The sequence below is a fragment of the Physeter macrocephalus genome, chromosome 17 (assembly GCF_002837175.3).
Source record: "Physeter macrocephalus isolate SW-GA chromosome 17, ASM283717v5, whole genome shotgun sequence".
Lineage (NCBI taxonomy): Eukaryota > Metazoa > Chordata > Mammalia > Artiodactyla > Physeteridae > Physeter > Physeter macrocephalus.
The window spans coordinates 42,855,731-42,877,703 of NC_041230.1; the positions used below are offsets into that span (position 1 = coordinate 42,855,731).

The 21,973-nt window shown below is 55.9% G+C and overlaps 1 protein-coding gene across 2 annotated transcripts in view; it reads left to right on the forward strand.

The window, feature by feature from the left end:
* VAC14 (VAC14 component of PIKFYVE complex) overlaps positions 1-21,973 on the forward strand; it is a 97,362-nt gene that overhangs the window by 56,514 nt on the left and 18,875 nt on the right. For both annotated transcript variants that reach the window (XM_024124947.2, XM_024124948.3), the window contains one exon: positions 2,710-2,842. In XM_024124947.2, coding sequence (XP_023980715.1) covers positions 2,710-2,842 — 133 coding nt within the window. The remainder of the gene's footprint in view (positions 1-2,709; positions 2,843-21,973) is intronic.

A 21,973-nucleotide genomic window follows, 5' to 3' on the forward strand; every position in this document is an offset into this window, starting at 1 on the left:
TCCAGGGACCGCCATGCGGGCCCGGACGTGGAGAGTGGATCGTGGGGCCCAATGGGGGCTGTGGCTAAGGAGAGCGGCGACATGTGCGGAGCAGCCCCAGGCCTTCTCTTCTGCTGATCTGTCAGCTGAGGGGTGGCCAGATCTCCCTCCCTGAATGTGGGGGTTGGGGGAGGGGTCCCAGGCGATCCCCTCTGCTCACAGCCTCCCTGCCCCCCAGCAGAGGACTGTGAACTCGTCCCAGATCTGACATTCCAGACTATCCCCAGCCCTCAGTCGTCCAGTCCGAGACTCGGAGAACGGGAACCATTTGCCTCATGCAGTGCTCTGGGTTATGGCACGTTTGCCAGGGATAGCAGCCCCGGTTTACCGAGATCAGACTATGTAGGAAGCCCCAGGCCAGGTACGTTACATGTTTGTCTCGTTTAATGAGGGCTTTTATTGCCCCCACTTTACAGATGAGAAAACTGAGGCTTAGAGAGGGTAAGAGACTTGCAATTCTGCAATTGCACAGCTAGTAAGCGGTTGAGCGGAGAGCTGATGTGAACCCAGGTCTGATGGACTCCCAAGCCAAGCTCTAAACACCATGTTTGATGCTTCCCACTGCCTCTGTAGGGACAGAACCACCCAGCACCTCTCCCCAGTGCCTGCCCAAGACACCCAGTCCCTGGAGACTGGAGACTGTGGCCCCAGGTGGGGAGGATTTCTTTATGGTCGGTCCCCGTTTTGGTCCCTTTGTCCTTTGGAACCTAAGCCTGGAAATGGGGTGGGAGAGAGGTGTACATACAGACACTAAAAGGGGACAGGGACATAAGGAGTCATCATGAACGAGCACCCAAGAGAAGGCTGCAGGGAGCTGGGCTCCAGTCCACACACACCTCCACTGGGGGGCGCCGGGGGAGCCTCTGCCCTCCAGCCAGGCCACCATGGGGGCGGCAGAATACATATCCTCAAGTGTGGGGATGGGGACAAGGGGCTGAGAGGCAGCCAGGCTGCCTCAGCAGCTGTATCTGCAGCCACCTCTTTGGAGATCAGCCCCAGCTGGGCCTGGGGTAACTCGATCTGTGAGAATGTGACACTTGATTCTGCAAACAGCCCCTCTGGGCAGGGAGCAGAGACTGTTTGCCATTCCAGAGTCACTCAGGACTGCCTGGGCCAGGCTCTTCTGGACAGGGACCCAGAACAACACACTGCAAACAACAAGAAATTCAATGAGGCCTGTCCTTGAACTGGCTTCTCGCCCCGTGCACGGTTCACAGGAGCTGTAGAAGAGGTTCAGGAGAGGGGACAGTATTCTGAAGGTGTGGCTCCTGGTAAGGAATCCTCATAGAGTAATTCACAGCCAGGAAAAACAAAACAGGAAACACCTTTTCCAGTTCCCAACCACTTCCCCGTAAGGACCACGCGAGGACGTAAGGAAGACTGAGTTCAGCAAAACGACAGAACTCCTGGGAGAAGGTTTTACTGCTGCTTCCTGGCATCTGATGAAGTCAGCCTGTAGGGGCTCCTCTGTAAGGCTCACTTGTAGTGTTCTGGATGACGGTTCCACACGTTCCTGTTTTGTGCTTTAGGCTGATGCTTCTGGGAGCTCATACTCCTTGCACAGCCAAGCTTGATTCCCAGAGAACCCCCCATGCTGCCTGTTTCACTAAATCGTATGCTTTAACAGGGTGAACTTTATGGTATATGAATTATATCTAAGTTAAGCTGTTATTTTTTTTAAAAAATCTGATGTCCTGTTAATGCCTCAGGCAGATGGAATGAGGAGTCCTTACATCACTGACACCTCTTTCCAGCAGTGCTGTTGAGGTCGTCATGTGTTAGAAAGGAAGGACGGGGGGAGATCCCAAGGGGTGTATGAACAGACACTACATTGGGATCATCCAGGCATTGTGTCAGCCCTACCCTCGTCCCCTCCGCGCTGGAGGCCTTACAGAGGGGACCATGTGCAGGGCTGGGGCTGGGACGGGGTTGCAGGGACAGTGGGGTGAGGGCTGTATCTGGCTTTCAGTGTATTTTCAGCTGGTACACATAAGAGGGAGACCTCAAGTGTGCTTCTGGTTGTAAAGCCAGCTCAGGGTCTTCAAAGTACTACTCTAAAAGAGCGTCTTTGCCTGAAGATGAGGAAGAATCTCTGATTTCAAAACATTGGGTGCAGATGGAAACACTCGTTCACATTTTATCGGTGTGTGCTGTCTTCACCCTGGTGGCTGTGTGCGTAATTGACTTATTCTTAAGCAGCGGCGGCTGGAAGGGAGTATGGCTTCTGCCTCGCGGGATCTATCAGCTTCATGGACCATTGAGGTTGTGTGTCTGCCTTCTCTCTTTCTTCTCTTTGACTTGCCCTTTGCTCTTAACCAGTCAAACAAAGCCCAAGTGTATTTTATTAGCATAATGAGTAAAAAAAATATTTTTTTTCCAAAAATTTCTGGCACCTAGCAGCAGGTCTCACACGTAGGAGGTGTTCACTAAGTGATGGGGGGTCGGCTGGAGGGGTGGACAGGGAAGTGGGTGCTTTTTGCAGTAAGCAGAGTTGTATCAGCTTGCGCACACTTGTTTGGTCCCGGCTTTTTTGCTGCCAACGTGGCCCTTGATTGAAGGTGTTCCCTCATCCTGTTACGCAGAGACTCTTCCCCCACCTTTTTGGCATTGATAATTGTTTATATTCTGTGGGCACGTAGAATAAATCCCGCTCTGTCCCTTTCTCTATAGGTACCAAAGGCTTGGAATGTTCTCCTTCGACTCCGACCATGAACTCCTACTTTTACAAGTTCATGATCAACCTTCTCAAGAGGTTCAGCAGTGAACGGAAGCTTCTGGAGGTCAGAGGCGGCTTCATCATCAGGTTAGCCTCTGCGTACCTTCTGTGCTCCCACAGCCTCGGCTTTTCATTCTCATACCATGCAAGGGGTCAAGGCAACCATTTTCTCTTCCACTCCTCTCTCCTCCTTTTCCTGACCTTTGAGCTCTTAAAAGAAACAAAGACGGTTCCCCCTTCACACCAGGTTGCTGGTGCTACTGACATGGGTTAGGTCGATGTCACCATTTTTCGAACAAATGAATTCATTTTTCACTTGTTGAGACGGCTTTCCTTGAGGCTAAATATCCTCTCATCGAACACTCTTGTGGGAGTCTTCAGGGAGAAGAGGAGGTGAGCCAGACAGAACATGAACCCGCTGCGCTGGGTGCCCAGCTGTCAGCACACCGTTTGGCCACGGCTGGTGGCAGCAGTGGCTCTGGCGGAGCCAGGTTCTTGTGCTGTGTGAGCCCAGCCCCGGACAGTCCCAGGGCACCAGCCCCAGTCCCTGGAGGCCTCCAGAACTGTCACCACCAGCAGTATGGCCATGTCTGGCCCTTTGCCTCTTGCTTGGCTCCAAGGAGCAGGGTCACCAGGAGAGTGACCTTCAGGCCAACAGAAATCTAGAGGGGGCACAGATTTCTTCAGGCTCCCCACAAAGCCAGGCAGAGGAGTTTCCCAGAATAGTCTGAGTGACCCTAGATACTTTGCAGCAGTGGTTCTTGGCCCTGACTGCATGTTAGGTCACCAAGGAGGCTTGAAAAAGAAGGTGATGGCTGGGCTCCACCCTGACCAGTGAAATCAGAACCTCTGGGGCGACGGAGGTTAGTAAAGCCATCCAGGGTGCTCAGGGAGCAGACTAGACTAATGTCCCAGGAGTTGGGGGGCTCCTGATCAGGGCCATCTGGGGGTCGGGGAGTTGAAGGAGAATTCCAGGCAGAGGGTCCACCCTGCACAGAGGCTTCAAGGCAGGAGGGAGGTTGGAGAGTTCATTTTGCTGTAAACCGGAAGGCGAAGGGGGAGGGGCTCAGCCGTGTGAGCTGGACTAAGGACTGGGGCCCTTACCCAGAGGTCAGCGGGAAGCCGCTGAGTGGGCTTGAGCAGGGGAATGGTGTGATCAGATTGCTGCTTTTTTTTATATATATAAATTTATTTATTTATTTCTATTTTTGGCTGCGTTGGGTCCTCGTTGCGGTGCGCAGGCTTCTCATTGCGGTGGCTTCTCTTGCTGCAGAGCACGGACTCTAGGCGCTTGGGCTTCAGTAGTTGTGGTTCGCGGGCTCTAGAGCGCAGGCTCAGTAGTTGTGGCGCACGGGCTTAGTTGCTCCGCGGCATGTGGGGTCTTCCCGGACCAGGGCTTGAGCCCGTGTCCCCTGCATTGGCAGGCGGATCCTCAACCACTGCGCCACCAGGGAAGCCCCAGATTGCTGTTTTTACAGATTACTGTGCTGCTGGGAGAGACTGGGTGCATGTGTGGGAGACCGGCTGGGAGGCTGTTGTCCAAGGTGGCAGCTTGGTAGGGGGATGGGAAGGAGCAGTGCAGTGCGATGCAAGAATTAGTAAGAAGTATGTTGATTGGTGATGAATTGCATGAGGGAGGGAGGGAGGAGAGAGGGAGGGGGGGGGACGGCCAAGACTGTGGTGTGAGCAGCAGGGTAGATAGCGGTAGCTGTCCCTGAGGTGGGAGCCCCGGAAGAGGAGCAGGGAGGGAGGGGTTTTAAATAGCTCTGGGAACGTCAAAGGAGAGACATTGAAGACATTGCTATGTCTGCCTCTCGAAGGAGGGATCTAGGCCCACGATACAAATCTGGAGGTTGATGGCAGTCATTCTTTCATTCACTCTCTTATCCATTCATTCAACAGATGTTTACTGAACACTGTGCGAGGTTCCATGCTAGATAATTCTACCTTGTGGATTTCATTCCTAGGGACTGAGAATGGTCGGTGGTCAGAGCGAAGGAAGGCCACCCAGAGCCGGGCCCTTCAGAGCTCCAGTGTGTAATGGTTGGGTCTGGAGAAGCCGGGAGAGGAGGCTGAGAGGAAGGGCCCAAGAGGTAGAAAGAAGCAGAGGAAAGAGGGGGATGGCAGGAGGCCGCGAGGGGAGAGGAGGCCGGAAGAGGGCCGGCTGGAAGGCGTGGGCGAGCCCGCTGAGCGCGGGGTGAGCTGAAAGAGTGGGAGACAGGCAAGTGGGGGGAGCAGGCCCAGGGCTTGCCTGTGTGGCGCCGGCGGGTGGAGGAGCCACAGGGCCCCAGCTCCAGGCAGAGGGTGGCATTGAGGCCACCCTGGGGAGCAGGCCGAAGGGTAGAGTCTCAGGAGGGGACAGGCCTGCCTGGTCAGAAGGACAAACGGCAGGACCACAAGTCCCTGCCCATTGGGAGGCAGGGGCTTCTGACGGTCTAGACCATCCAAAGGCGTCCCGGTGGTGGTGGGATGGTGTCACCACCCCCTGCTTTCCTGAGCTCGCACAGAGTAGGGTTTCTCGGCGTCGGCGTTGTTGGCATTTGGGGCCGGATAATCCTCTGTGGCAGCGGCTGTCCTGTGTACTGTAGGGTGTTGAGCAGCGTCTCCAGCCTCGACCCGCTGGATGCCAGCAGCACTGTCACCCACCCACCTGGGACAATCAAAAATGTCTCCAGACAGTGCCAAAGGTCCCCTGGGGGACAGAATTATCCCGGGTGACAACCACGGTTACAGAGCGACAGAAATGGATTCTTACCGTCACTTGCCAAAAGAGGAAGGTTTCCATGGTATTTTTTTCGCATCAGGTTGGACGGCTGGGGCTTGAAGAGACCCCCTACCAGGAAAATGACAGACTCTTCCCACACGAGTGACAGTTAGCTTCGTGCGGCTTTCCAAATTGCAGAGGTGTCAGCTCTTTTGATGAGCCCTCCTTGCCTGGAAGACTTTCAGGAAACCAGTGGAGAGAAAGGCCTTTGAAAAAGGAATCTGCAGCTAGTTTCCTCTCTGGAGAACTGGGCTGTAATGGGTTTTTCCATCCTCTGTCAGCCTCACGTGCCCTGTCGGGGGCCTGGGGAGAGGGTGCTTGGGGAGTTGGCAGTACCCCCAGACAGCACCAGGCAGAAGTGCGGGCAGCGTGGGCGCGCGTGGGTGTGTGTGAGTGTGTGCGTGGTGCTCTCCCCGCCCGCTAGGGCCGAGGCTCCGTGGAGCTGGTGCCACGTTCCCAGTGACAGCCTCTAGGACAGTGAGGCTTCGCTTGCTTTGCAGTGTCTCCCAGGCATCCTAGGCTGATGAGAATCCTCATTTTGCAGGAGGGAAATGAGAGGAAGCCGCGTGCCTGCCTGGCCCCGTTGGAGCTGGGCTGCAGACCACTGCACTCTGCTAATTTTGCAGCTGCCCCTCTGTCCCTTCTGTGAGAGAGTGTCGAGCCAGGTGCCTTGAGGAGCCCTGCACAGCCTGCAGACCAGGACCACCTGGCACCCAGCTCCTCAGAGGGTCCTCCCTCCTCATCCTTCTGGGGCTCGGTATGCAGCATGGCAGTCACTCGCTGTTCCAGGGCTCACACTCCCCGTGCACCACCCTGGGGCCTCAGTGGGCGTGGCGCCTGGCCTCCAGGGCACGCCTCACTCCCACCCCGCACGGCCGCAGAGGTCTCCTAGCCCTGGGCAGAGAACCCAGTGGGCTGGACAGAAGGAACCCGTGACTGGGCCCCTCACATTTGTTGTCCCTCCTAGTCCTTCGCTTCATTTGTCCAGCCTGCCGTTCCCCCTGAAGCAGCACCAGCCCCTGTCATTTCGAGCTACAGCTTCCTCTGGGCCACACCAGCTCTGCGGGGCGGCTACCTGCTAAGCCAGCGTGCCACGCCACCCAGTCTGGGTTCTCAGGGTGAGCACAGCCCAGCGTCCGATGTGGAGGAGGCCTTGAGGACGTGTGCCTTCCTCCTTCCCGTGGCCAGACGGGCCGAGGCCCTTCAGCAGAGGTTCACTGGGGCCCAGCCCTCGGAGTGTCAGCCTGCCCACCTGCCTTTCGTTTCATTTCCTTATTTTCTGCTGGTGGCTTTAAAGAGGAGCATAATAGTGATACATGCAGGCTGAGAAGAAGCCACAGGCCTGATAAGAAACACAGTAATTGAAAAACTTTAAAAAAAAAAAAAAAAAGAGCAAGAAGCAGGGACTTCCCTGGTGGTCCAGGGGTTCAGACTCCTCGCTTCCAACGCAGGGGTCATGGTTTTAATCCCTGGTCGGGGAACGAAGCTCTCACATGCCGAGCGGCGCGGCCAAAAAAATTTTAAAAAGGAAAAAAAAAGAAACAGTAAATGATTCTTAACCCCCTTCTTCTGGTGTTAAGCCAGCTATAAGTTGTTCCTCTCAACCCCCAAGATTGAGCAGAGAAAGGAAAGAGATTCTTCTGGCAAACAAGTGAAGAGCCATTGTTTCTGTAGTAGTGTGTTTAGCTCAGGGTCCAGGAACGGCTACTGTCTATAGAAGGACAAAGGCATCCAGAGTTCTTGAGGACAAACATCTGGTGGGGGGTCTTGGCCTTGAGGAAGATGCATGACTCTCCTCAGGCCCCGGGGTGTTTCCCCCAACTCGGCTTTCCCAGGCTGCACCTCCGTGGGGCGTGGGAGTAGAGCCCCAAACTCCAGCCAGGCCCCTGGGTGGGCTGCACATCCTCTCTGTGTCCATGTGGCCTCGCTCTCTGGTGGATGTAACAGTTCACAGGCATGTTGAGTTTGGGGAAGCCAGTGACTCCAAAACCTCGTCTCAGCCAGACTTGCTGTGACCCACTCTGGGCCCAGGCCCTTCTCCCGGCTGCAGGGACTGAGGGAGGGAAGAGGGGGACATGGGCAGATGCCACCCAGCCCTGCCCACACCCACGCCCCCTCCCCAAGGCTCCACAGGAGTCGGGCAGATGCCACAGGCACTCAGGAGCTGGATTAAGAGGGGAGCTTCTCGAGTCAAACAGCCTTGGGTTCGAATCCCAGTTCCTCTAGTTTTTTATTCTGTGACCTGTTTCCAGGCCCGTAAGGCGAAGATAACTGTGCCTACCCTGTCGTTTTGCGGAGAGGGTTACATAAGACCCTGCGTGTTACAGCGCTCCGCACTGCTTGGTCCAGCGGAGCTTGCTGTTCCGCCTCATGATGCGGCCTCGGCCTCGGCCTCCCACAGTGGTCTGTGGGGAGGGGAAACCAGACCCGGGAGAGGGTGAAAGAATTGAACCTTGTGTGCCGAGAGCTGGCTCCTGAGCGCCAGGCCTGCTGCGCCGACACCCAGGGCGCCCACCAGCGGCCTGGCCCTGGCACCGCTAAAACAACTCGGCCCCAAGTGGGTGTTCGTGTACATTTCCCTCCTCTGGCCTCTACCCCTCCCCACCCCCCCGCCCAGCCAGTGCAGACAGAACAAGCACAGAGCTTGTTTTCCCACGAACCGTTCCACTATACTCAGTAGAAAAGGAGAGGAGGGAGAAAATGCAGCCTCTTTGATAGACTGTGATATGAACTCCAGCGTAATCCAACAGCTGTGATCTTGACAAGGCCTGCTTCTGTGCTGGGAAGGCAGCGAGGCTGAGGACGCTCACGCTGCCAGCCAACGCGGCCCTCTGACCAGCCGTCCTTCGGCTTAATCAGCTGTGCCTTTCCCCCTCCCCTTCCTCCCTGCTGCCTTGCAAAGAGGACTTGCCAGAGAATGCTTTCTTTTCAACGAGTGACTGTGCTGTGAACTCGAGGGCTCCATCCCCATCCAGCCCATGTTGGCCGAGCACCCTCCCCGGAGAAAGGGAGCCCCCAAGATGAGGTGCGGGTGGGGGTCCAAGTGAGAGACGGGGGAGCTGTCACGAGGCTTCTTCCACGAGACCCCGACCCAGGGACCCCCACGATAAGGCTTCTGGTTCCTTCTGGTCCTCCTCTTGCCTCTGACACAGACAGGCCTGGCAGCCTCTCCAGTTCATCCAAGGCCCAGAGTCCCTAATAGGTAGCCCTGCTAAGCCTGCCCTCCCCTCCCCCAGTGCCCCGGCTTTGCGTGAGAGCCCTGTGTTGGGGGGTCGGGCGAGGGAGGACTTGATTGGCCGCTAAGGTGGGTGGTGGGGCCAGGAAGCCCCTGGACTTGTTTTGAATTGCAGGGTGGGAGGGGGGCACAGTGGCTCAAGAGAAGGAGCTCTCTTTCATGCCCTAATTGGGAAATTCCACTTTGCTGTCCTTGTCCGTTCCTTGGCGGGGGTCAAACGGCCCCTGTGGCTAGGGCAGCGCGCACCACAGATCCTTGCCGACCCCAGCTCCGCCCCCCTCGGTCTCTGTATCCACCGGGCCTCTGGAGTTCATTTGCATCGGGGGCACCCCCTTTCCCCTGTCTCTTTCTGCGTGCCATCTTACCTGCCAGGGGGCATCGGTTGGGTCCCCAAAAGCCCATTGTGCTGATGCTAATGAAAGACGAATCAAGTAAAGCGTCAAGACCCAGATCCCTGTTCAAATGGCATTTTAGAAAAGCAGCTTCGCTTCTGGCCCCCAGCCTGCGGAGAGAGCTGCTGAGAGGCCCCGCTCGGCTGTCTTCCTCTCGCCCCTTTAATGGATTGCGTTCATTTGCTCAGAATAAAAACAAGTTGCTGTGACAAACACGCACCAACCTAAGTCTGTCTGTGGAAACAGGCCCTGATCCCCCTCCCCAGAATGCAGGCGGATTTGGGTCTTTCATCAGTCGTAGCCGTGTCGATTGGGGTCCCCAGCGGAGGGGAAGGAGACAGAACATTGAACAGGGCTGGAGGGTTGCTTCGAGGAATTTCTTACTTCCCTCTCAGAAGAAGCTTCTCTTCCTGTCAGCTTTTAGTCAGTCTGCCCAGTTCCTTGTGTGAATCTTCCGGAGCCTTCCCCAGTCATTCTTCTCCAGGGGCCAAGGTGCTTTTGTTGAGACGCAGGACAGCAAAGGGAGTAAGTGGCAGAAACTGCTTTGCACAACCAGCTCTAGGCTCTGATCTCCGAATTGGGACAACACCGAGGAACTGTGAATGGCAGGGCGGCCCCATCTGACATGCCAGAGAAGATTGCCTGCAAGAAAGCCCTGCCCTCAAACGTGAAAAGGTGTCCCTAGGAGGTGCAAAGTGCAGGCAGCCCAGAGAGCCCAGCCCGGCCCGCGTCCATTGTCCCCTAATGCATGGCAAAGTGCCAGCATCCCAGCACCTCATAGAACCATCTGTGACCCAGGGGTGGCAGGGAGGGCTGGGGCCAGCCAGTGGCTTTGCTCTGTCTCCTGCAGGAAGTCCCCCTGCTGTCCCTGTAGAGCCCACTGTCATACACACTGGCGCTCCCTGCAAGAACGGATGTATTTTCTTCTGGAATATGGAAACCACATGCGATAAGCCTTGCTAGGCCAGGCTGGGATTAACTAGGTGCAGCCAGGGGGGGAGGGGGGAGGAGAGGAAGTGCTGGCCAGAGGGATCCCAGTGCAGCGTGCTCTGGAAGTCTGGGGAGCTTTAGAGGGAAGTGGCCCCATGTTTCAAGGCTCCTCCTGGATCCCTTGTGGGCAGAGGGCTGCTGATGGAAGCAGGGGCTGGAAGGAGGCCAGGGATCCGCTCGCTTCGAGCAGGGCTCGTGGGAGCTTAGGGGTCACGGGTGAACTGGGCACGGGGAGGCCAGGTGACCCACAGAGCCAGCCGTCTGCCCCCACGTCCAGGAGCACCCGTGGTGGGGAGAGGAGTCAGGAGCCATCCCGCACCTGCTGCATGGGAGGCCTTAAAAGGCCTCCAAAGACTCATCACATGGGTGGTGGCACCTGCGGGGCCCTTTCCAGCCTCCAGTTAAAAGCACTTCCTTTGTAGTCTATACACCTGAGAAGCCTCAGCTCCCCAGCCCTGTTGCCAGGGGCTGAGAGCTTGACGGTGAATTTCTTTCTGAAGCTCTAGAGGTTATGGAATCGGCAGTTGTCTCTGGACCTGTTTATACTTTACCTAAGGATGCCAGGAAACTAGCAAAGCTTTGACCTTGGTAAGTCAGACAGCTCGGTTAATTAGCAAGTAGCTGCTGGGAATCGTAATGTAGCGACTTAAAATATCGGCAGGTTTGGAATTGGCCCCTAGAGGTCACTTCCATCCTCCTGCCTCCCTGGAGTTGGGCTGCATCCGAGCCAGGAGAGAGAAATGGGCGTCTTTAGCTTAAAAGTGCTTTTTAACTCCTGGAACAGCAGTTGCAGAAATGTGTCCTGTTTGTCTATCGTAGATCGTGGTCCTCAGGAAGGTCTTTATTTCATCCTTTTAACCCAACCTTTTCACCGTGGGTGCCCTGGGAGGCCCCTGTGTGGTCCTCCCCGCTCTCTCCCCACAAGGGTATTCTTTTAGCAGGTGGCCACAAAGGTCACAGACACACGCGCACCCACTTCTCACTGCCACCCCCATCGTCAGAAAAATAACACAGAAGGGTTTCCATCACATGCGGTCTGTGAAAGGCCGTCAGACCAGCTGCCCCTTCCACATAGAAGGAGAGTTCCTGTCTCTGAGCACGTGTGATGGTGACACCTTGCAGGGGCCCTGGCCTGGGGGGACCTTGGCGCTGAATTCAGCCTCAGACGGTGAGCGCAAGCCCACGTGAAGTAGCGTGCAGCCCATGGGGAAGGGTGCTTTGTAACCCGGGCTGTGAGGGCCCACCGAGGAGGCTCTTGGGATCTAAAGTGGATAATGGAACTCTCTTTACAAGTATGCAGCCTCAGCTCCCAGGAGAGCCTGGGCTTTGGGTCTGTTGCTGTCATCCTAAAATCTTTCCGTGTCTCTGTAGCACCAGCGTATTTGCCCCCAGCTCCCTCACCCCACGTCTTAGGACATCTCCATGGGGGTGCTGTGTACCATCTAGAGATCCCAGAGCTGAGGTTCCTGGTTGTCTTCCAGACTGGGTGCTGGAGGCCATTTGGGAAAACTGCCCAGTTTCCAGTCTGGACTTGCTTTTCCTCAGCCTCATCGGAAAGAAGCTATGTTCTCTCGTGGTGCCTCCCTTTTGCCCGGAGTCATTGACCCACAGAAAATCCCCACCAAGACCCGTCCTGATGTGCCCTCCTCCTCGTCGTCCTCTCATCCTACTGTCTGTCACCTCTCAGAAGTGAAGCACCGAGTAAATCTGCGGATCCTTCCCTGTCCTCCTTCTAGGCCCCGGGCCCTCCAGACTCCTGCCCGGCCATTATCCTGGCCCATTTCTGGTCTATATTTAGATTACATAATCTCATTGGAACTGCCTGGCACTTGGACAGTGACTGTCTTTCTTGGTCTAAATCTCTGTTTTGACTCTTGCTCAAGAGGACAAGTCTCCCCCCCCACACCCAGATCATTTGTTTTTCCTTCTGGTTTATCACAGTTGCTCACATCACCCACATTGGCCTCTCTCTCTCTCTGGAGCTGAGCTGAGATGGATTTCAAGTGCAATCCTGAGTCATCTCTCATTTTTCTCTAGTCCTCTGTCGAGCATCCCGTGCTGTGTGTTTCGAGCCTTGCCTCTCCCTCTTTCCTTTCAGAAGCTGCCTTCCTAAGCGTGAAGTTTTGCATCTCTTTCTCCGTTTCCACCGGCCGCACCCCCTGCCCGGGCTGCGGTCACGGTCACGCGCCCCAGTGCCAGCTCTCACACGTGACCCGTTTCCCGAACATGGGGCCATCTGAGCCTCCTTGTTTTGCTCCCCCAGAGAGCTGCTGCTTTAGCCTAATAATGGCGCTCGTGTCTCCACTTCACCCTCAGCCTTGTCATCGGTAAACTCGTGGCCTCCTGTGTCCCCAGAAGTTCTGACTTGTTTTCTGTACCGTTTTGCCATCTCTTTGGCAAAACCCTCTCTCTTTCTTAAACACGTAAGCTTAACACTTTTTGCTTCAGTGCCCCAGATCCATCTTTTCCTTCTCCTGATCAGGCCACCATGGCAGCCTTTCCTCCCTCCATGCCTCAATTTCCACAACGCCCTTTTTGAATCTAAATTTTATATTAACAACATGCTATATAAAAGTACACAAATTGTAAGTGTACAACAGTTTGGTTAGCTTTCGCTAATTGTCTACATCCATGTAACGAGCACTCAGATCAAGAAGTAGAACATTTCCAACACCCAAAGTTCCCTTTCATGTCTCCTCCCAGTTACTACCCCTACCCTCCTCCCCAGAGTAGCCACTGGCCTGAATTCTAACGCTGTACATTCGTTTACCTGGGTTTTTGTTTGGGTTTTGGGTTTTGGGTTTTGGGGGGTTTTTTTGTTAACCTGGTTTTTTGAACTTTATGTAAATGGAATCACGTAGTTTGTGCTCTTTTACAAACTGTAAACTTTCTTTTGACCCACCTCGTGTTTGTGAGGTTCACTTGTGTCCCATGTAGCAGTAGATCACATTTCTGTCAAGTGCCCCACTGTGTGAAGATGCCGTGGCTCATTTACACATTCTGCTAGTGATGGGCATTTGGGTTATTTTCAGTTTGGCACTATTGTGAATAATGCTACCGTGAGCATCCCTTCACGTGTCTTCTGGTGAATATACATGTACGTTTCTCTCAGATAATACCTAGGCGTTGCTGGATCAGGGACCATACATGTGTTTAGCTTTGATAGATATTGTCTGAGCTGCACCAATTTCCACTCCCATCCACAGTGTGCGAGTTCCCGTTGCTCACATCCTCACCAACACTTGATATCATCGGTCTTTGATTTTAGCCTCTCCTGTAGGTGTGTGGTGGTATCACCTGTAGTTTTAATTTGCATTTCCCTGAAGCCTAACAAAGTTAAATGACTTCTCATCACTTTTTGCTTTTTGGGTATCCTCTTTTGCAAGGAGCCTGTTCCAGTCATTTCCCCACTGGGTTTTTGGTACCTTTCTTATTGATTTGTGGAAGTTCTTTATATATTCTGGATGCAAGTCTTTCTCCAATGTGTGTACTATAATTATCTCCTCCTACCCCGTGGCATGCCTTATCACCCTTTTAAAAGTGTCTCTTGTTGAACAGAAGTTCTTTATTTTTAATGTAGTCCAGGTGACCAGTTTTTCTTCTCAGCATTTTTTATGGTTTGTGCTGCTTTTTCAGGGGGTTAGGAGCTCATGAAACTAACCATAAAGCTGCCTTGTGTTTCTGGCAAACACTCCCAGTGAGCTGGGCACTGAGTACAATCCACCTAAAAAGGTATTATATCTTCACTCTGGACGGGGTCTTGGAGGCCACCTAGTCCAGCCTGCTTATGCAAAGATTCCCACTCCCTCTCCATCCCCCCACCCAGCTAAATCCCAGGGGGCTTCTGGTGCAGCCAGGCCAGTGGAGGTCTGCGGCCGGGAGTTGGGAACCGCTTATCTAACTAGGGTGGTCATCAGGAGGTGGGAATCCAGGTCAAAGGCACCAGACCAAGGCGGAGGGCTGCAAGGCCCAGGAACCCAGCATCTTCCTGTGGCGCCGTCTGTCTTCTTGGCCTCTGTGCGAGGTCCGCCTCACCGCTTTGGTCCCTTCTAGTGGCGGAGACGAGGTCGCCACATCACATGGCCATCGTGCCCCTGCTGTTTGTGCTCCTGGGGAGCTCTGGTTGGTTCCCGCGGGGTCGTGTGTCCCCTGTGGTCTGGGAGGCGGTGGCAGGCCGCTGCGAGCAGCAGCCCTGGCAGAACCCCAAGTGGAGTGGGGAGCAGCAGCTCTTCAGAGGAAAGGGGCCCCCACGTGGCAGCTTTCCGGAGCACAGTTTTCTCGTGTGAAACATGGGGACGGTCACCATCGTGATCTGCTGATCCCCGGGAGGCTAAATGACGTTACAAAAAAGTACTCAGGGCTCCCCTGGTGGCGCAGTGGTTGAGAGTCCGCCTGCCGATGCAGGGGACACGGGATCGCGCCCCGGTCCGGGAAGATCCCACGTGCCGCGGAGCGGCTGGGCCCGTGAGCCGTGGCCGCTGAGCCTGCGCGTCCGGAGCCTGTGCTCCGCGACGGGAGAGGCCACAACAGTGAGAGAGGCCCGCGTACCGCAAAAAATAGAATAAAATAAGTACTCAGAAGAGTGTCTTGCACCTGGTAACCGCAGGAGGTGTCCCGGTAGCGACTGTGACAGTCATTGTGAAGAGAAGCATCCACCCTCTCTCTGTGCGTGTCAGAGTCAGGAAGCCCACGGGCGGGTGGGTTGGTGGTCCCAGAGCTGGCCTGGCCCCCGTTCACCCCCTTCCCAGGCCCTTGCCGCTCACTCCCTCAGGCTCAGCTCCTGGAAAGCAGATGTTCTGGGATTGACTGTCACTTTCCCTTGTTTTCTAGGGAAGAGTAAGAGAGAAAGCCATTGAGCAAACTAAGACTTGCCCCCAGGCGTCCCCCCTTCCTCTGCCCTTCGCCCCACCCACCCACCCCCTCCAAGACCCCACCCTGTTCAGAGCTGCCCAGTCGGGACTCTTGAGCGCATGTGACAGAAAACCAATTCTCACGCTTCTGTTGAAAAAAATGAAGGTGCTGTGTAGTCAGGGACCAGGATTGGCAACTCCGCAGCTAGCAGCCTCCTGGTGTCCTCAGGCCTCCGTCTCACCTGCTCGCCTCCACAGCAGGCTCTCCTCCCTCCTCTGTCAGCCCCGTGCCCAGCAGGCCGTCTGTCCCGTGACAGGACAGCCACCGCAGCTCTCAGCTCACTCCTCTCCCTTAGCAGCCAGCCTTCAGCCGCGGGGCTGGGCTTGAGTCTCACTGGACCCGTCACTGTGCCCTGACTGTTCAGGACGGGATTGTGTGCCCACCCTCCCGCGCAGGAGGAGGAGCCGTTGTTCGTGGGAAACTGGATCTGGAACCAGAATCCCAGGCTGTGGACACCAGGGAGGAAGGCGCAACCAGCGCCCACCCTGTGGTCAGGTTCAGTGCTGCCCGAAAGGGGGTGCGAAGCAGGCCCCACTGAGGGCCCACCACGGCGGCAGTGGAAGGAGAGACGCTCCCTCCGCACTCTCCCAGCAGCCAGATTCTCCTGGAAGGAGGGCAGGGGCGGGGTGGAGCTGTGTGTGTGCCCCAGTGACCTTCCCAGAGACCACCGCGCAGGCAGGTGGGGAGCAGGGCGGCCTCTGAGGAATTAGGCCTCCAGCTGATCCCTTCTCTAGGGCTTCCTTCCATTTGCAGCGCTGCACCTTGCCAGAGACTAGAAGTTGCCTGCCGTGTCATTGTGTGTGGAGCTGGGGGTCAGGCCCAGACCCAGCCCCTCCCAGCGCGGCCACTCGTGCCGCGCGTGTGCTCCCAGAATGGTAGCCCCAGGCCATGATGGAAGAGAGACCAGCAGAGTCTCGGTCTGGAGTTTAGGCTCAGTTCAGAGTGGCCAGAAGGGACCTTAAGGGTCAGCTGAGGTCTTTCACACAGGAGGGAACCGAGGGTCTGATTTTGCCAGTAAATATCTACCTCGCGCTGCCCCGTGCCCCGCCTGGGCTAGGCCGACGCGGGACCGGCCACCGCAGTCCACAGGCGGGACACTCAGGTGTAGCAGGAGCACTGGGGTGGGGTGGGGGGGCAGGGAAGAGCTCAGGCCAACCCAGACGGGGGACGGGGGTCAAAAGTTCACTCCCCCTGGTTCATCCTGTGGCTGTTCCTGGAGCGCCCGCGGTGTGCCAGGCCCCGCGCCAGCCCTGGGCACACACAGAACCGAGAGCCGGTTCCCGCCTTCACCGAGGTGGCAGTCTGGTGGCATGGGCAGACAGACGACAAGTGACTAAGAAATGTGCGCCGCAGTGTTGTGATTCCTGCTCTGGAGGAACTGCAGGGGCGGGGGTGTCCTCAGGTTCGGGCCTGTGGGCCGGGGGGTGCCCATAGCTTCAGCAGAACCAAGAAGCTGTGACCCGGATCCGATGTTTTCTCAGAGCATAAAGGTGCCCTAGTTTTCCCTCTCCTCAGGCTCAGCTGAAGCTACGCCAAGAATTGGCTGTTAAAGGCTGCCTGAGATGTGGTTTGGGGCCAAAAATCTATAGAGCCAGTGCATTTGTGACCTTGTTGAAAATGCTTACTGAGGAAAATCGGGGCATGGGGGGTAGGATTTGGGAGTTAGGTTGTTGGGTTTTTTTCCATTTAAAAAAAAAAAAAAAAAAAAGAATCAGTTTGGCCGTCCCCACCCGCATCCCTCTTTCCCTCTCTGCGCAGCCCCTCCTGCGATGCCTGACTCCTCCAGCCCCGTTTGTCCACACCTCCCCCATCCCCAATCCCTCTCCATCCCCTGTGCTTCAGGAATGAAAAATACCAAGTGGGTAAAATTAAGGATCCTGGGTATAACCCTGGAAATTAGGCCACAGCTGTCAGGCCAGGCAAGAGTCCTCATCTCTGAATTGGAACTGCCCGGAGCAAGTGCTCGGCCCCTCCCCTGTGAGGACGGATAAAAATCCCCAGCTCCCCACTCCCCGGGAAGGGGCTGCTGCCGCGCTGGCCTCACGAGGGCCAGGGAATGCTGTGTGTCGTTGCGCAGACCTGCCCCAGTGCCCAGCCGCTGGGGCGCCGCAGTGGGCAGAGCTCGTCCCTGCCCTCCCAGGGACGGTCACAGACTCGAGTAGCGATGATACTCTGTGGGAGCAGATGGGGTCGGGGAGTGCCTAGCCCTGATGGAGGGGTCTGGGGAAGCTTCTGGAAAGAGATGCCGTCTACCTGAGCCATGAAAGATAAGGAACTGCTGGGGGCGAGGGTGGGAGGAGAAGGTGCTTCTCATGTAGGAAGAGTCTGCTCAGAAGCCCAGGCGCCAGGGCCCGGCAACCCCGGGGAGCTGGGGGTGTGTCTGGGGCCAGGCCCAAGCGGCCCTGAGGTATTCCCAGCGAGCCACTGAAGGGCCTGGGCAGGTTCAGAAAACTCTCTCCACCTGCTGTGGGCGTGCACAAGTCCCGAGAGACACCCCTGACACGTGGCCACCCTGGAGTCCTTGGGATGGCCCTGAGCCAGGGGGACTGCAGGGGCTCATGAGGCCACACCTGAGGCAGCTGGTCCCAGAGCCCCGTGCCCTGAGCTCCAGCGAATGGCAAGACAGTGGGGCCCAGGGCTCACGGTGGCGGGGACACTTGCTCGCTGTCTGCAGCTGTGCCATTAGCCTCCTCCAACACCAAAGGCTGGTTGAGGAGAGGCTCAGCAAGCTTGCCTGACAAGGGCTCTGGCTGCTGCATCATTTTAGAAGGTTCCGTGATGCTGGGACCAGCAGTGTGTGCAGATAATCTGGACTAAGTTTAAAACCTTCTGGAGGCTCCAGACATCCCTGCCCTGACACGTTTGGCTCTTCAGCCAGTTAATTCCAGGTGCCTGTGAATTCAGCCAGCTGGCCTCAGCTGTTCCCAGAGAGCAGTCGGCTTTTTCCTTCCTCCCACGCGGGCTGGTCCCCTTCCTGACAGATGAGGCCTGCCTCCTCTGAGCCCTACTCCTGAACGGGACCCCTGCCCACCTCTGCCGGTAGCCCCTGGCCCTAACAGTTGGCAGGTTCCTGGAGTTACCTCACTTCCTTCCTGCCCTTGAAGCCTGAGCAGATGCCCCAGTCCAATTTCTTCTGCCTCTCCCGGACCCCCCAGGAGCGTGGTAATTGGTTTCTCAGATCTTCAGCTGTGCACCCCGTCTGTGAGTATTTCCCGGTCCCCTGACCCTCCACAGGAAGACCTGTGATCTTACTGCTGTGGAGACCCCACGGGGAGGGGGCCGTGGAGAAGGGACTGCGCCTCCCTTTCTGCACCCCTCCCGTTCCTCTGCCCCACTCCCGCCAGGGAGGCCTGAAATAGCACCAGCACCGCCACCTTCTGCCCCCAGCCCCACCGCACAGCCCAAGGTCACACTCCCCCCAGGATGGGGTGCTGGGCCTGGTGTGACGGAGCAGCAGGTGCCCGGTGATATCTCTGCCCAGCTTAGCTCCCGAGATGAGTATCTGTAATTACAGCTCTTGGAAGGTCACAGCTTTCGATTCATTTTTGTGGTATTTGGAAAAAAGTTCAAACGTCCCTATACATGTTTAGTCTTCCCGAGCCAGCTAGGGGTTTTCTGGGAGAGAAAAGACAGCCATCAAAGATGTGCCCACAGGCCAAGCATAATGGCAGCGGAGAGTGGGGGGCCTGGGCTGGGGGAGGAGAGGCGGATAGACCTGGACAGGCGTGAGCGCCTGCGGGACTGAGGAGGGCGGAGGGTGGCACGGAGCCGCAGCGCTGGCTCACCCACAGCTGAGCCGCCTCTCGAGGGCCACGAGCAGCCTCGGAGGCGGCCACCTCCCTGAGATGTCATCATCTGAGTCCTGCAGCGATGGTCTCCGCCTGCCGTCCGCCCAGTGCGTCCCTGTTCCTCAGCCTTGACTTGGCTCTGACCTTCCCCTCAGAAAGGGCATCTATAAAGGCAGCCCCCAGACCCTCCGTACTTAAAAGCGGAAGAAGGTGGTTGCATGAGACAAAAGTGATTTAAGTAGCAGCCCAGAAGGGAGGCCTCCCCGTGCGAAGCTGTGATCTCTCAGATCTCACCCTGCCTGGCTGCGTTGCACCCGTCATCCCCAGGCCCTCTGTGCGAGGCGGCTTTCTGGCTCTGATGGAAGATGGGGGCTTCATCTCCATTGATGAGACTTTGCTGTTCTGCTGGGATTCTATTTCAGGAGAAGCCTCCCCTGTAGTAGGCACTCGTGTCTCAGAGTGGAGCCAGGCCTTTTCTCCCAAAAGGAGTATTATGCTAATCACTCCTTGCAAACAGGCAGACTTTGTAGGAGGTTTGCCTGCTTTTAAGATGAAACCTACGCCTTTGAAGCAAAGAGCCACCTTAGCTAAAAATATCATTTCCCGGCTGTTGATCCTCTCATTTGTAAGATGCTTGTTGCCATTGTCAGATCTCCGCTGCTCTGTCTCTGAGATCTCCATGAGGGAGTCCAGGATGACCCCCAAATGTGTAGGTTTCTAAATGATTTCTGTATTGTTTAAAAAGAAATTTTACTCCGTGTAAGATAAAAATTGAAATAACGCAGAAGAATGTACTGCAAAATGTAGAAGACCCTCCCCACCCCTTCCTCCCCCAGACGTAGCCTCTACTTTCAGTTTCATGTATCTCCTTCCAAAACTTGTCTTTGCATTTATAAATGTATAATCCTGTTTGGTTGTGGTTAAGGTTGAGGTTTTCCGGCAGAGGATTCCAGACTCAGAATCGTTCTGCAGCTTGCTCTGTTTTCACTCACTCACACGTCACCCGTCATTCAGCAGGCGAATCTCCGTCAGGATCCCAAGCTCATTGGGACACTGCCCTCTAATCTCTAGGCCAAAGCAGAACGGCTCAGGGTCACTCTCCCTTATCAAGGCCTCCACATCAGCGTTAAACTCCATCGCCCGTTTTCTGTGTGCAGCATCCAGCCTCTGCTCGATGGTCAGTGGGTGGTGTGGTGATGGGGTGCTGGTGTTTACCCAGCAGGCCCCTTGCCTGGCACAGCTCTGCTGGGGGTCAGAGGGCGGCCTGTTCTGTAACCAAGACCTGGGACTCCTCGGGCACCTGCAGGACACTGTCACATCTGGAGCCCTTTTTCATTCTCGTGCGTTTAATCCGATAAAGATTTCCTGGGCTGGAAAGGGACATTCGGATGAAAAGCCTATTTCATGCGTCTTAAATTTCCCTGAAAATGACTGATCACAAAAGGAGTTTTTTCAGCCTCCTGACAGGATGGAGGAGGGTTCCAATAAGAGAAACCCCCCTTCCGTTTGGCCACGAAGAACTTAAAGAGTCCCCTCCATGCTTTCTTTGGACATCCCTTCTGCTGTTGACCCTTCCGCCCTCCCATCCCTTTCACTCCGATCTCTTCACATTGTCCAAGAGACTCAGCAGTGAGGCTGCTGTGGTATTTGCTCTTTGTTACCAGCAGTGGGTATTAGTGTTAGTGTTCTGTTTTCTGACGTTTATCTCAGTGCCCTTTAAGTGGGCACTTGTAAAGAGCTACAGAAAACAATCTCAGTTCATAAAATTCCATAAAACTCCCAGACTAAAGATTTGAAGGCCAGAAAGGCACTAATCAGTCTAGCTCCTTAATCGGAGACTGTTTTCTCCTGTGGAAGCCAAATGTAGCCAGGAAGGCGGGAGAGGCACATGCCAGAGGGGGCTAGAGCTGAGCTTCCTCCCCCAGGGCCTCTGAGGCTGGGAGAGGAGACGCCTGCTGCCCGAGGAGAGGGTGGTGGTGCAGTCCTGGGCAGGTGGGAAGTCTGGCCGGAGAATTCATCTGTTCCACCCTTTGAACAGCTCGAGTCGGGGCTGGGGCTGTGCGCAAAGGGCTTAGGACCCTAAGGTGGAGACGAGGCAGAAATGCAGGGAAAACCAGGACCCCGGCTCTGGGGAGGTGAGGGTGTGGTTGGGAGAAGGAAAGCAACAGGCCCTTCACCAGAGCTCTGAGGCAGAGGCCAGGCTCTGCAGCCCTTTGTGGCTGCTGGTGAAACCTCCCCATTTCCACATGGAGTGTGGCATCGCCGGGCTTGCAGCAGTGGCAGTTTGGGGTCAGTGGTTCTCGGTCCTGACTGTGAAGCCTGTTAGGAATACAAATCGCCCACTTCCTGGAGTGTCTCAAACGGTCTTCGGGTAACTGCAGTGTAAGCCAGGTTCAGGGGTCTCTCGCTACGGGGCTCTTTCTGGCGTGGAGGGCTCTCCTGGTTCTGGAGGGTCATTGTGAGACCTTCTGGGTGGGCAAGTACCCTGGTGGAGCAAGAGATGGGTACTGAGACTGCCACCAGAGCAAAATGGCAGCCCCTAGTGGGAACCCTTCAAGGAACAGTAAATCCCTTGGAGGAGTCACCACTGGAATGTGAGATAGAAGTGGATCTCTGTGATCACCCGGAGGGACCCACACCAGGAGGACAGCCCATTTGGGTGAAGAATTTGAGGAGGGGGACATTCTGGCTTTGGTGCAGTGACCACGTGACCACTGGGCTGCTGGGCCCAAGTCGCGTGCATGGCTTTAAGGGTAGAGGGGCAGAGTTACGGGAGCTCAGGCCTCGGCGTCTGGGCTCAACGCTGACTGGGTGGAAGGGAGGAGGTGCTCACCATCTGTAAGCGTTTGTGGTCGTATAAGCAGCAGCAGGGAGTGATCCCTTGGCCTGGAACGAAGGACTAGTTTGGGAATAATGGGATGAAGTAAAGGAAAATGTGAACAGAGCAGCTTGGTAACAGGAAGACTGTTGGGGCGAGCCCCAGAGCCCTTCCCAGGGATGATGGGGCAGCCCCAGCCGGGCTCCCCGGGCTCCTGGCACTTCTGTTACTTGCCGGCCTCATTTCTCAGAAGGTCACCCCCTTAGTTTGAAGGGGGAAATGTCAGAGATTCAGGGGTGCCTTTCCCTTACCTGTCCCAA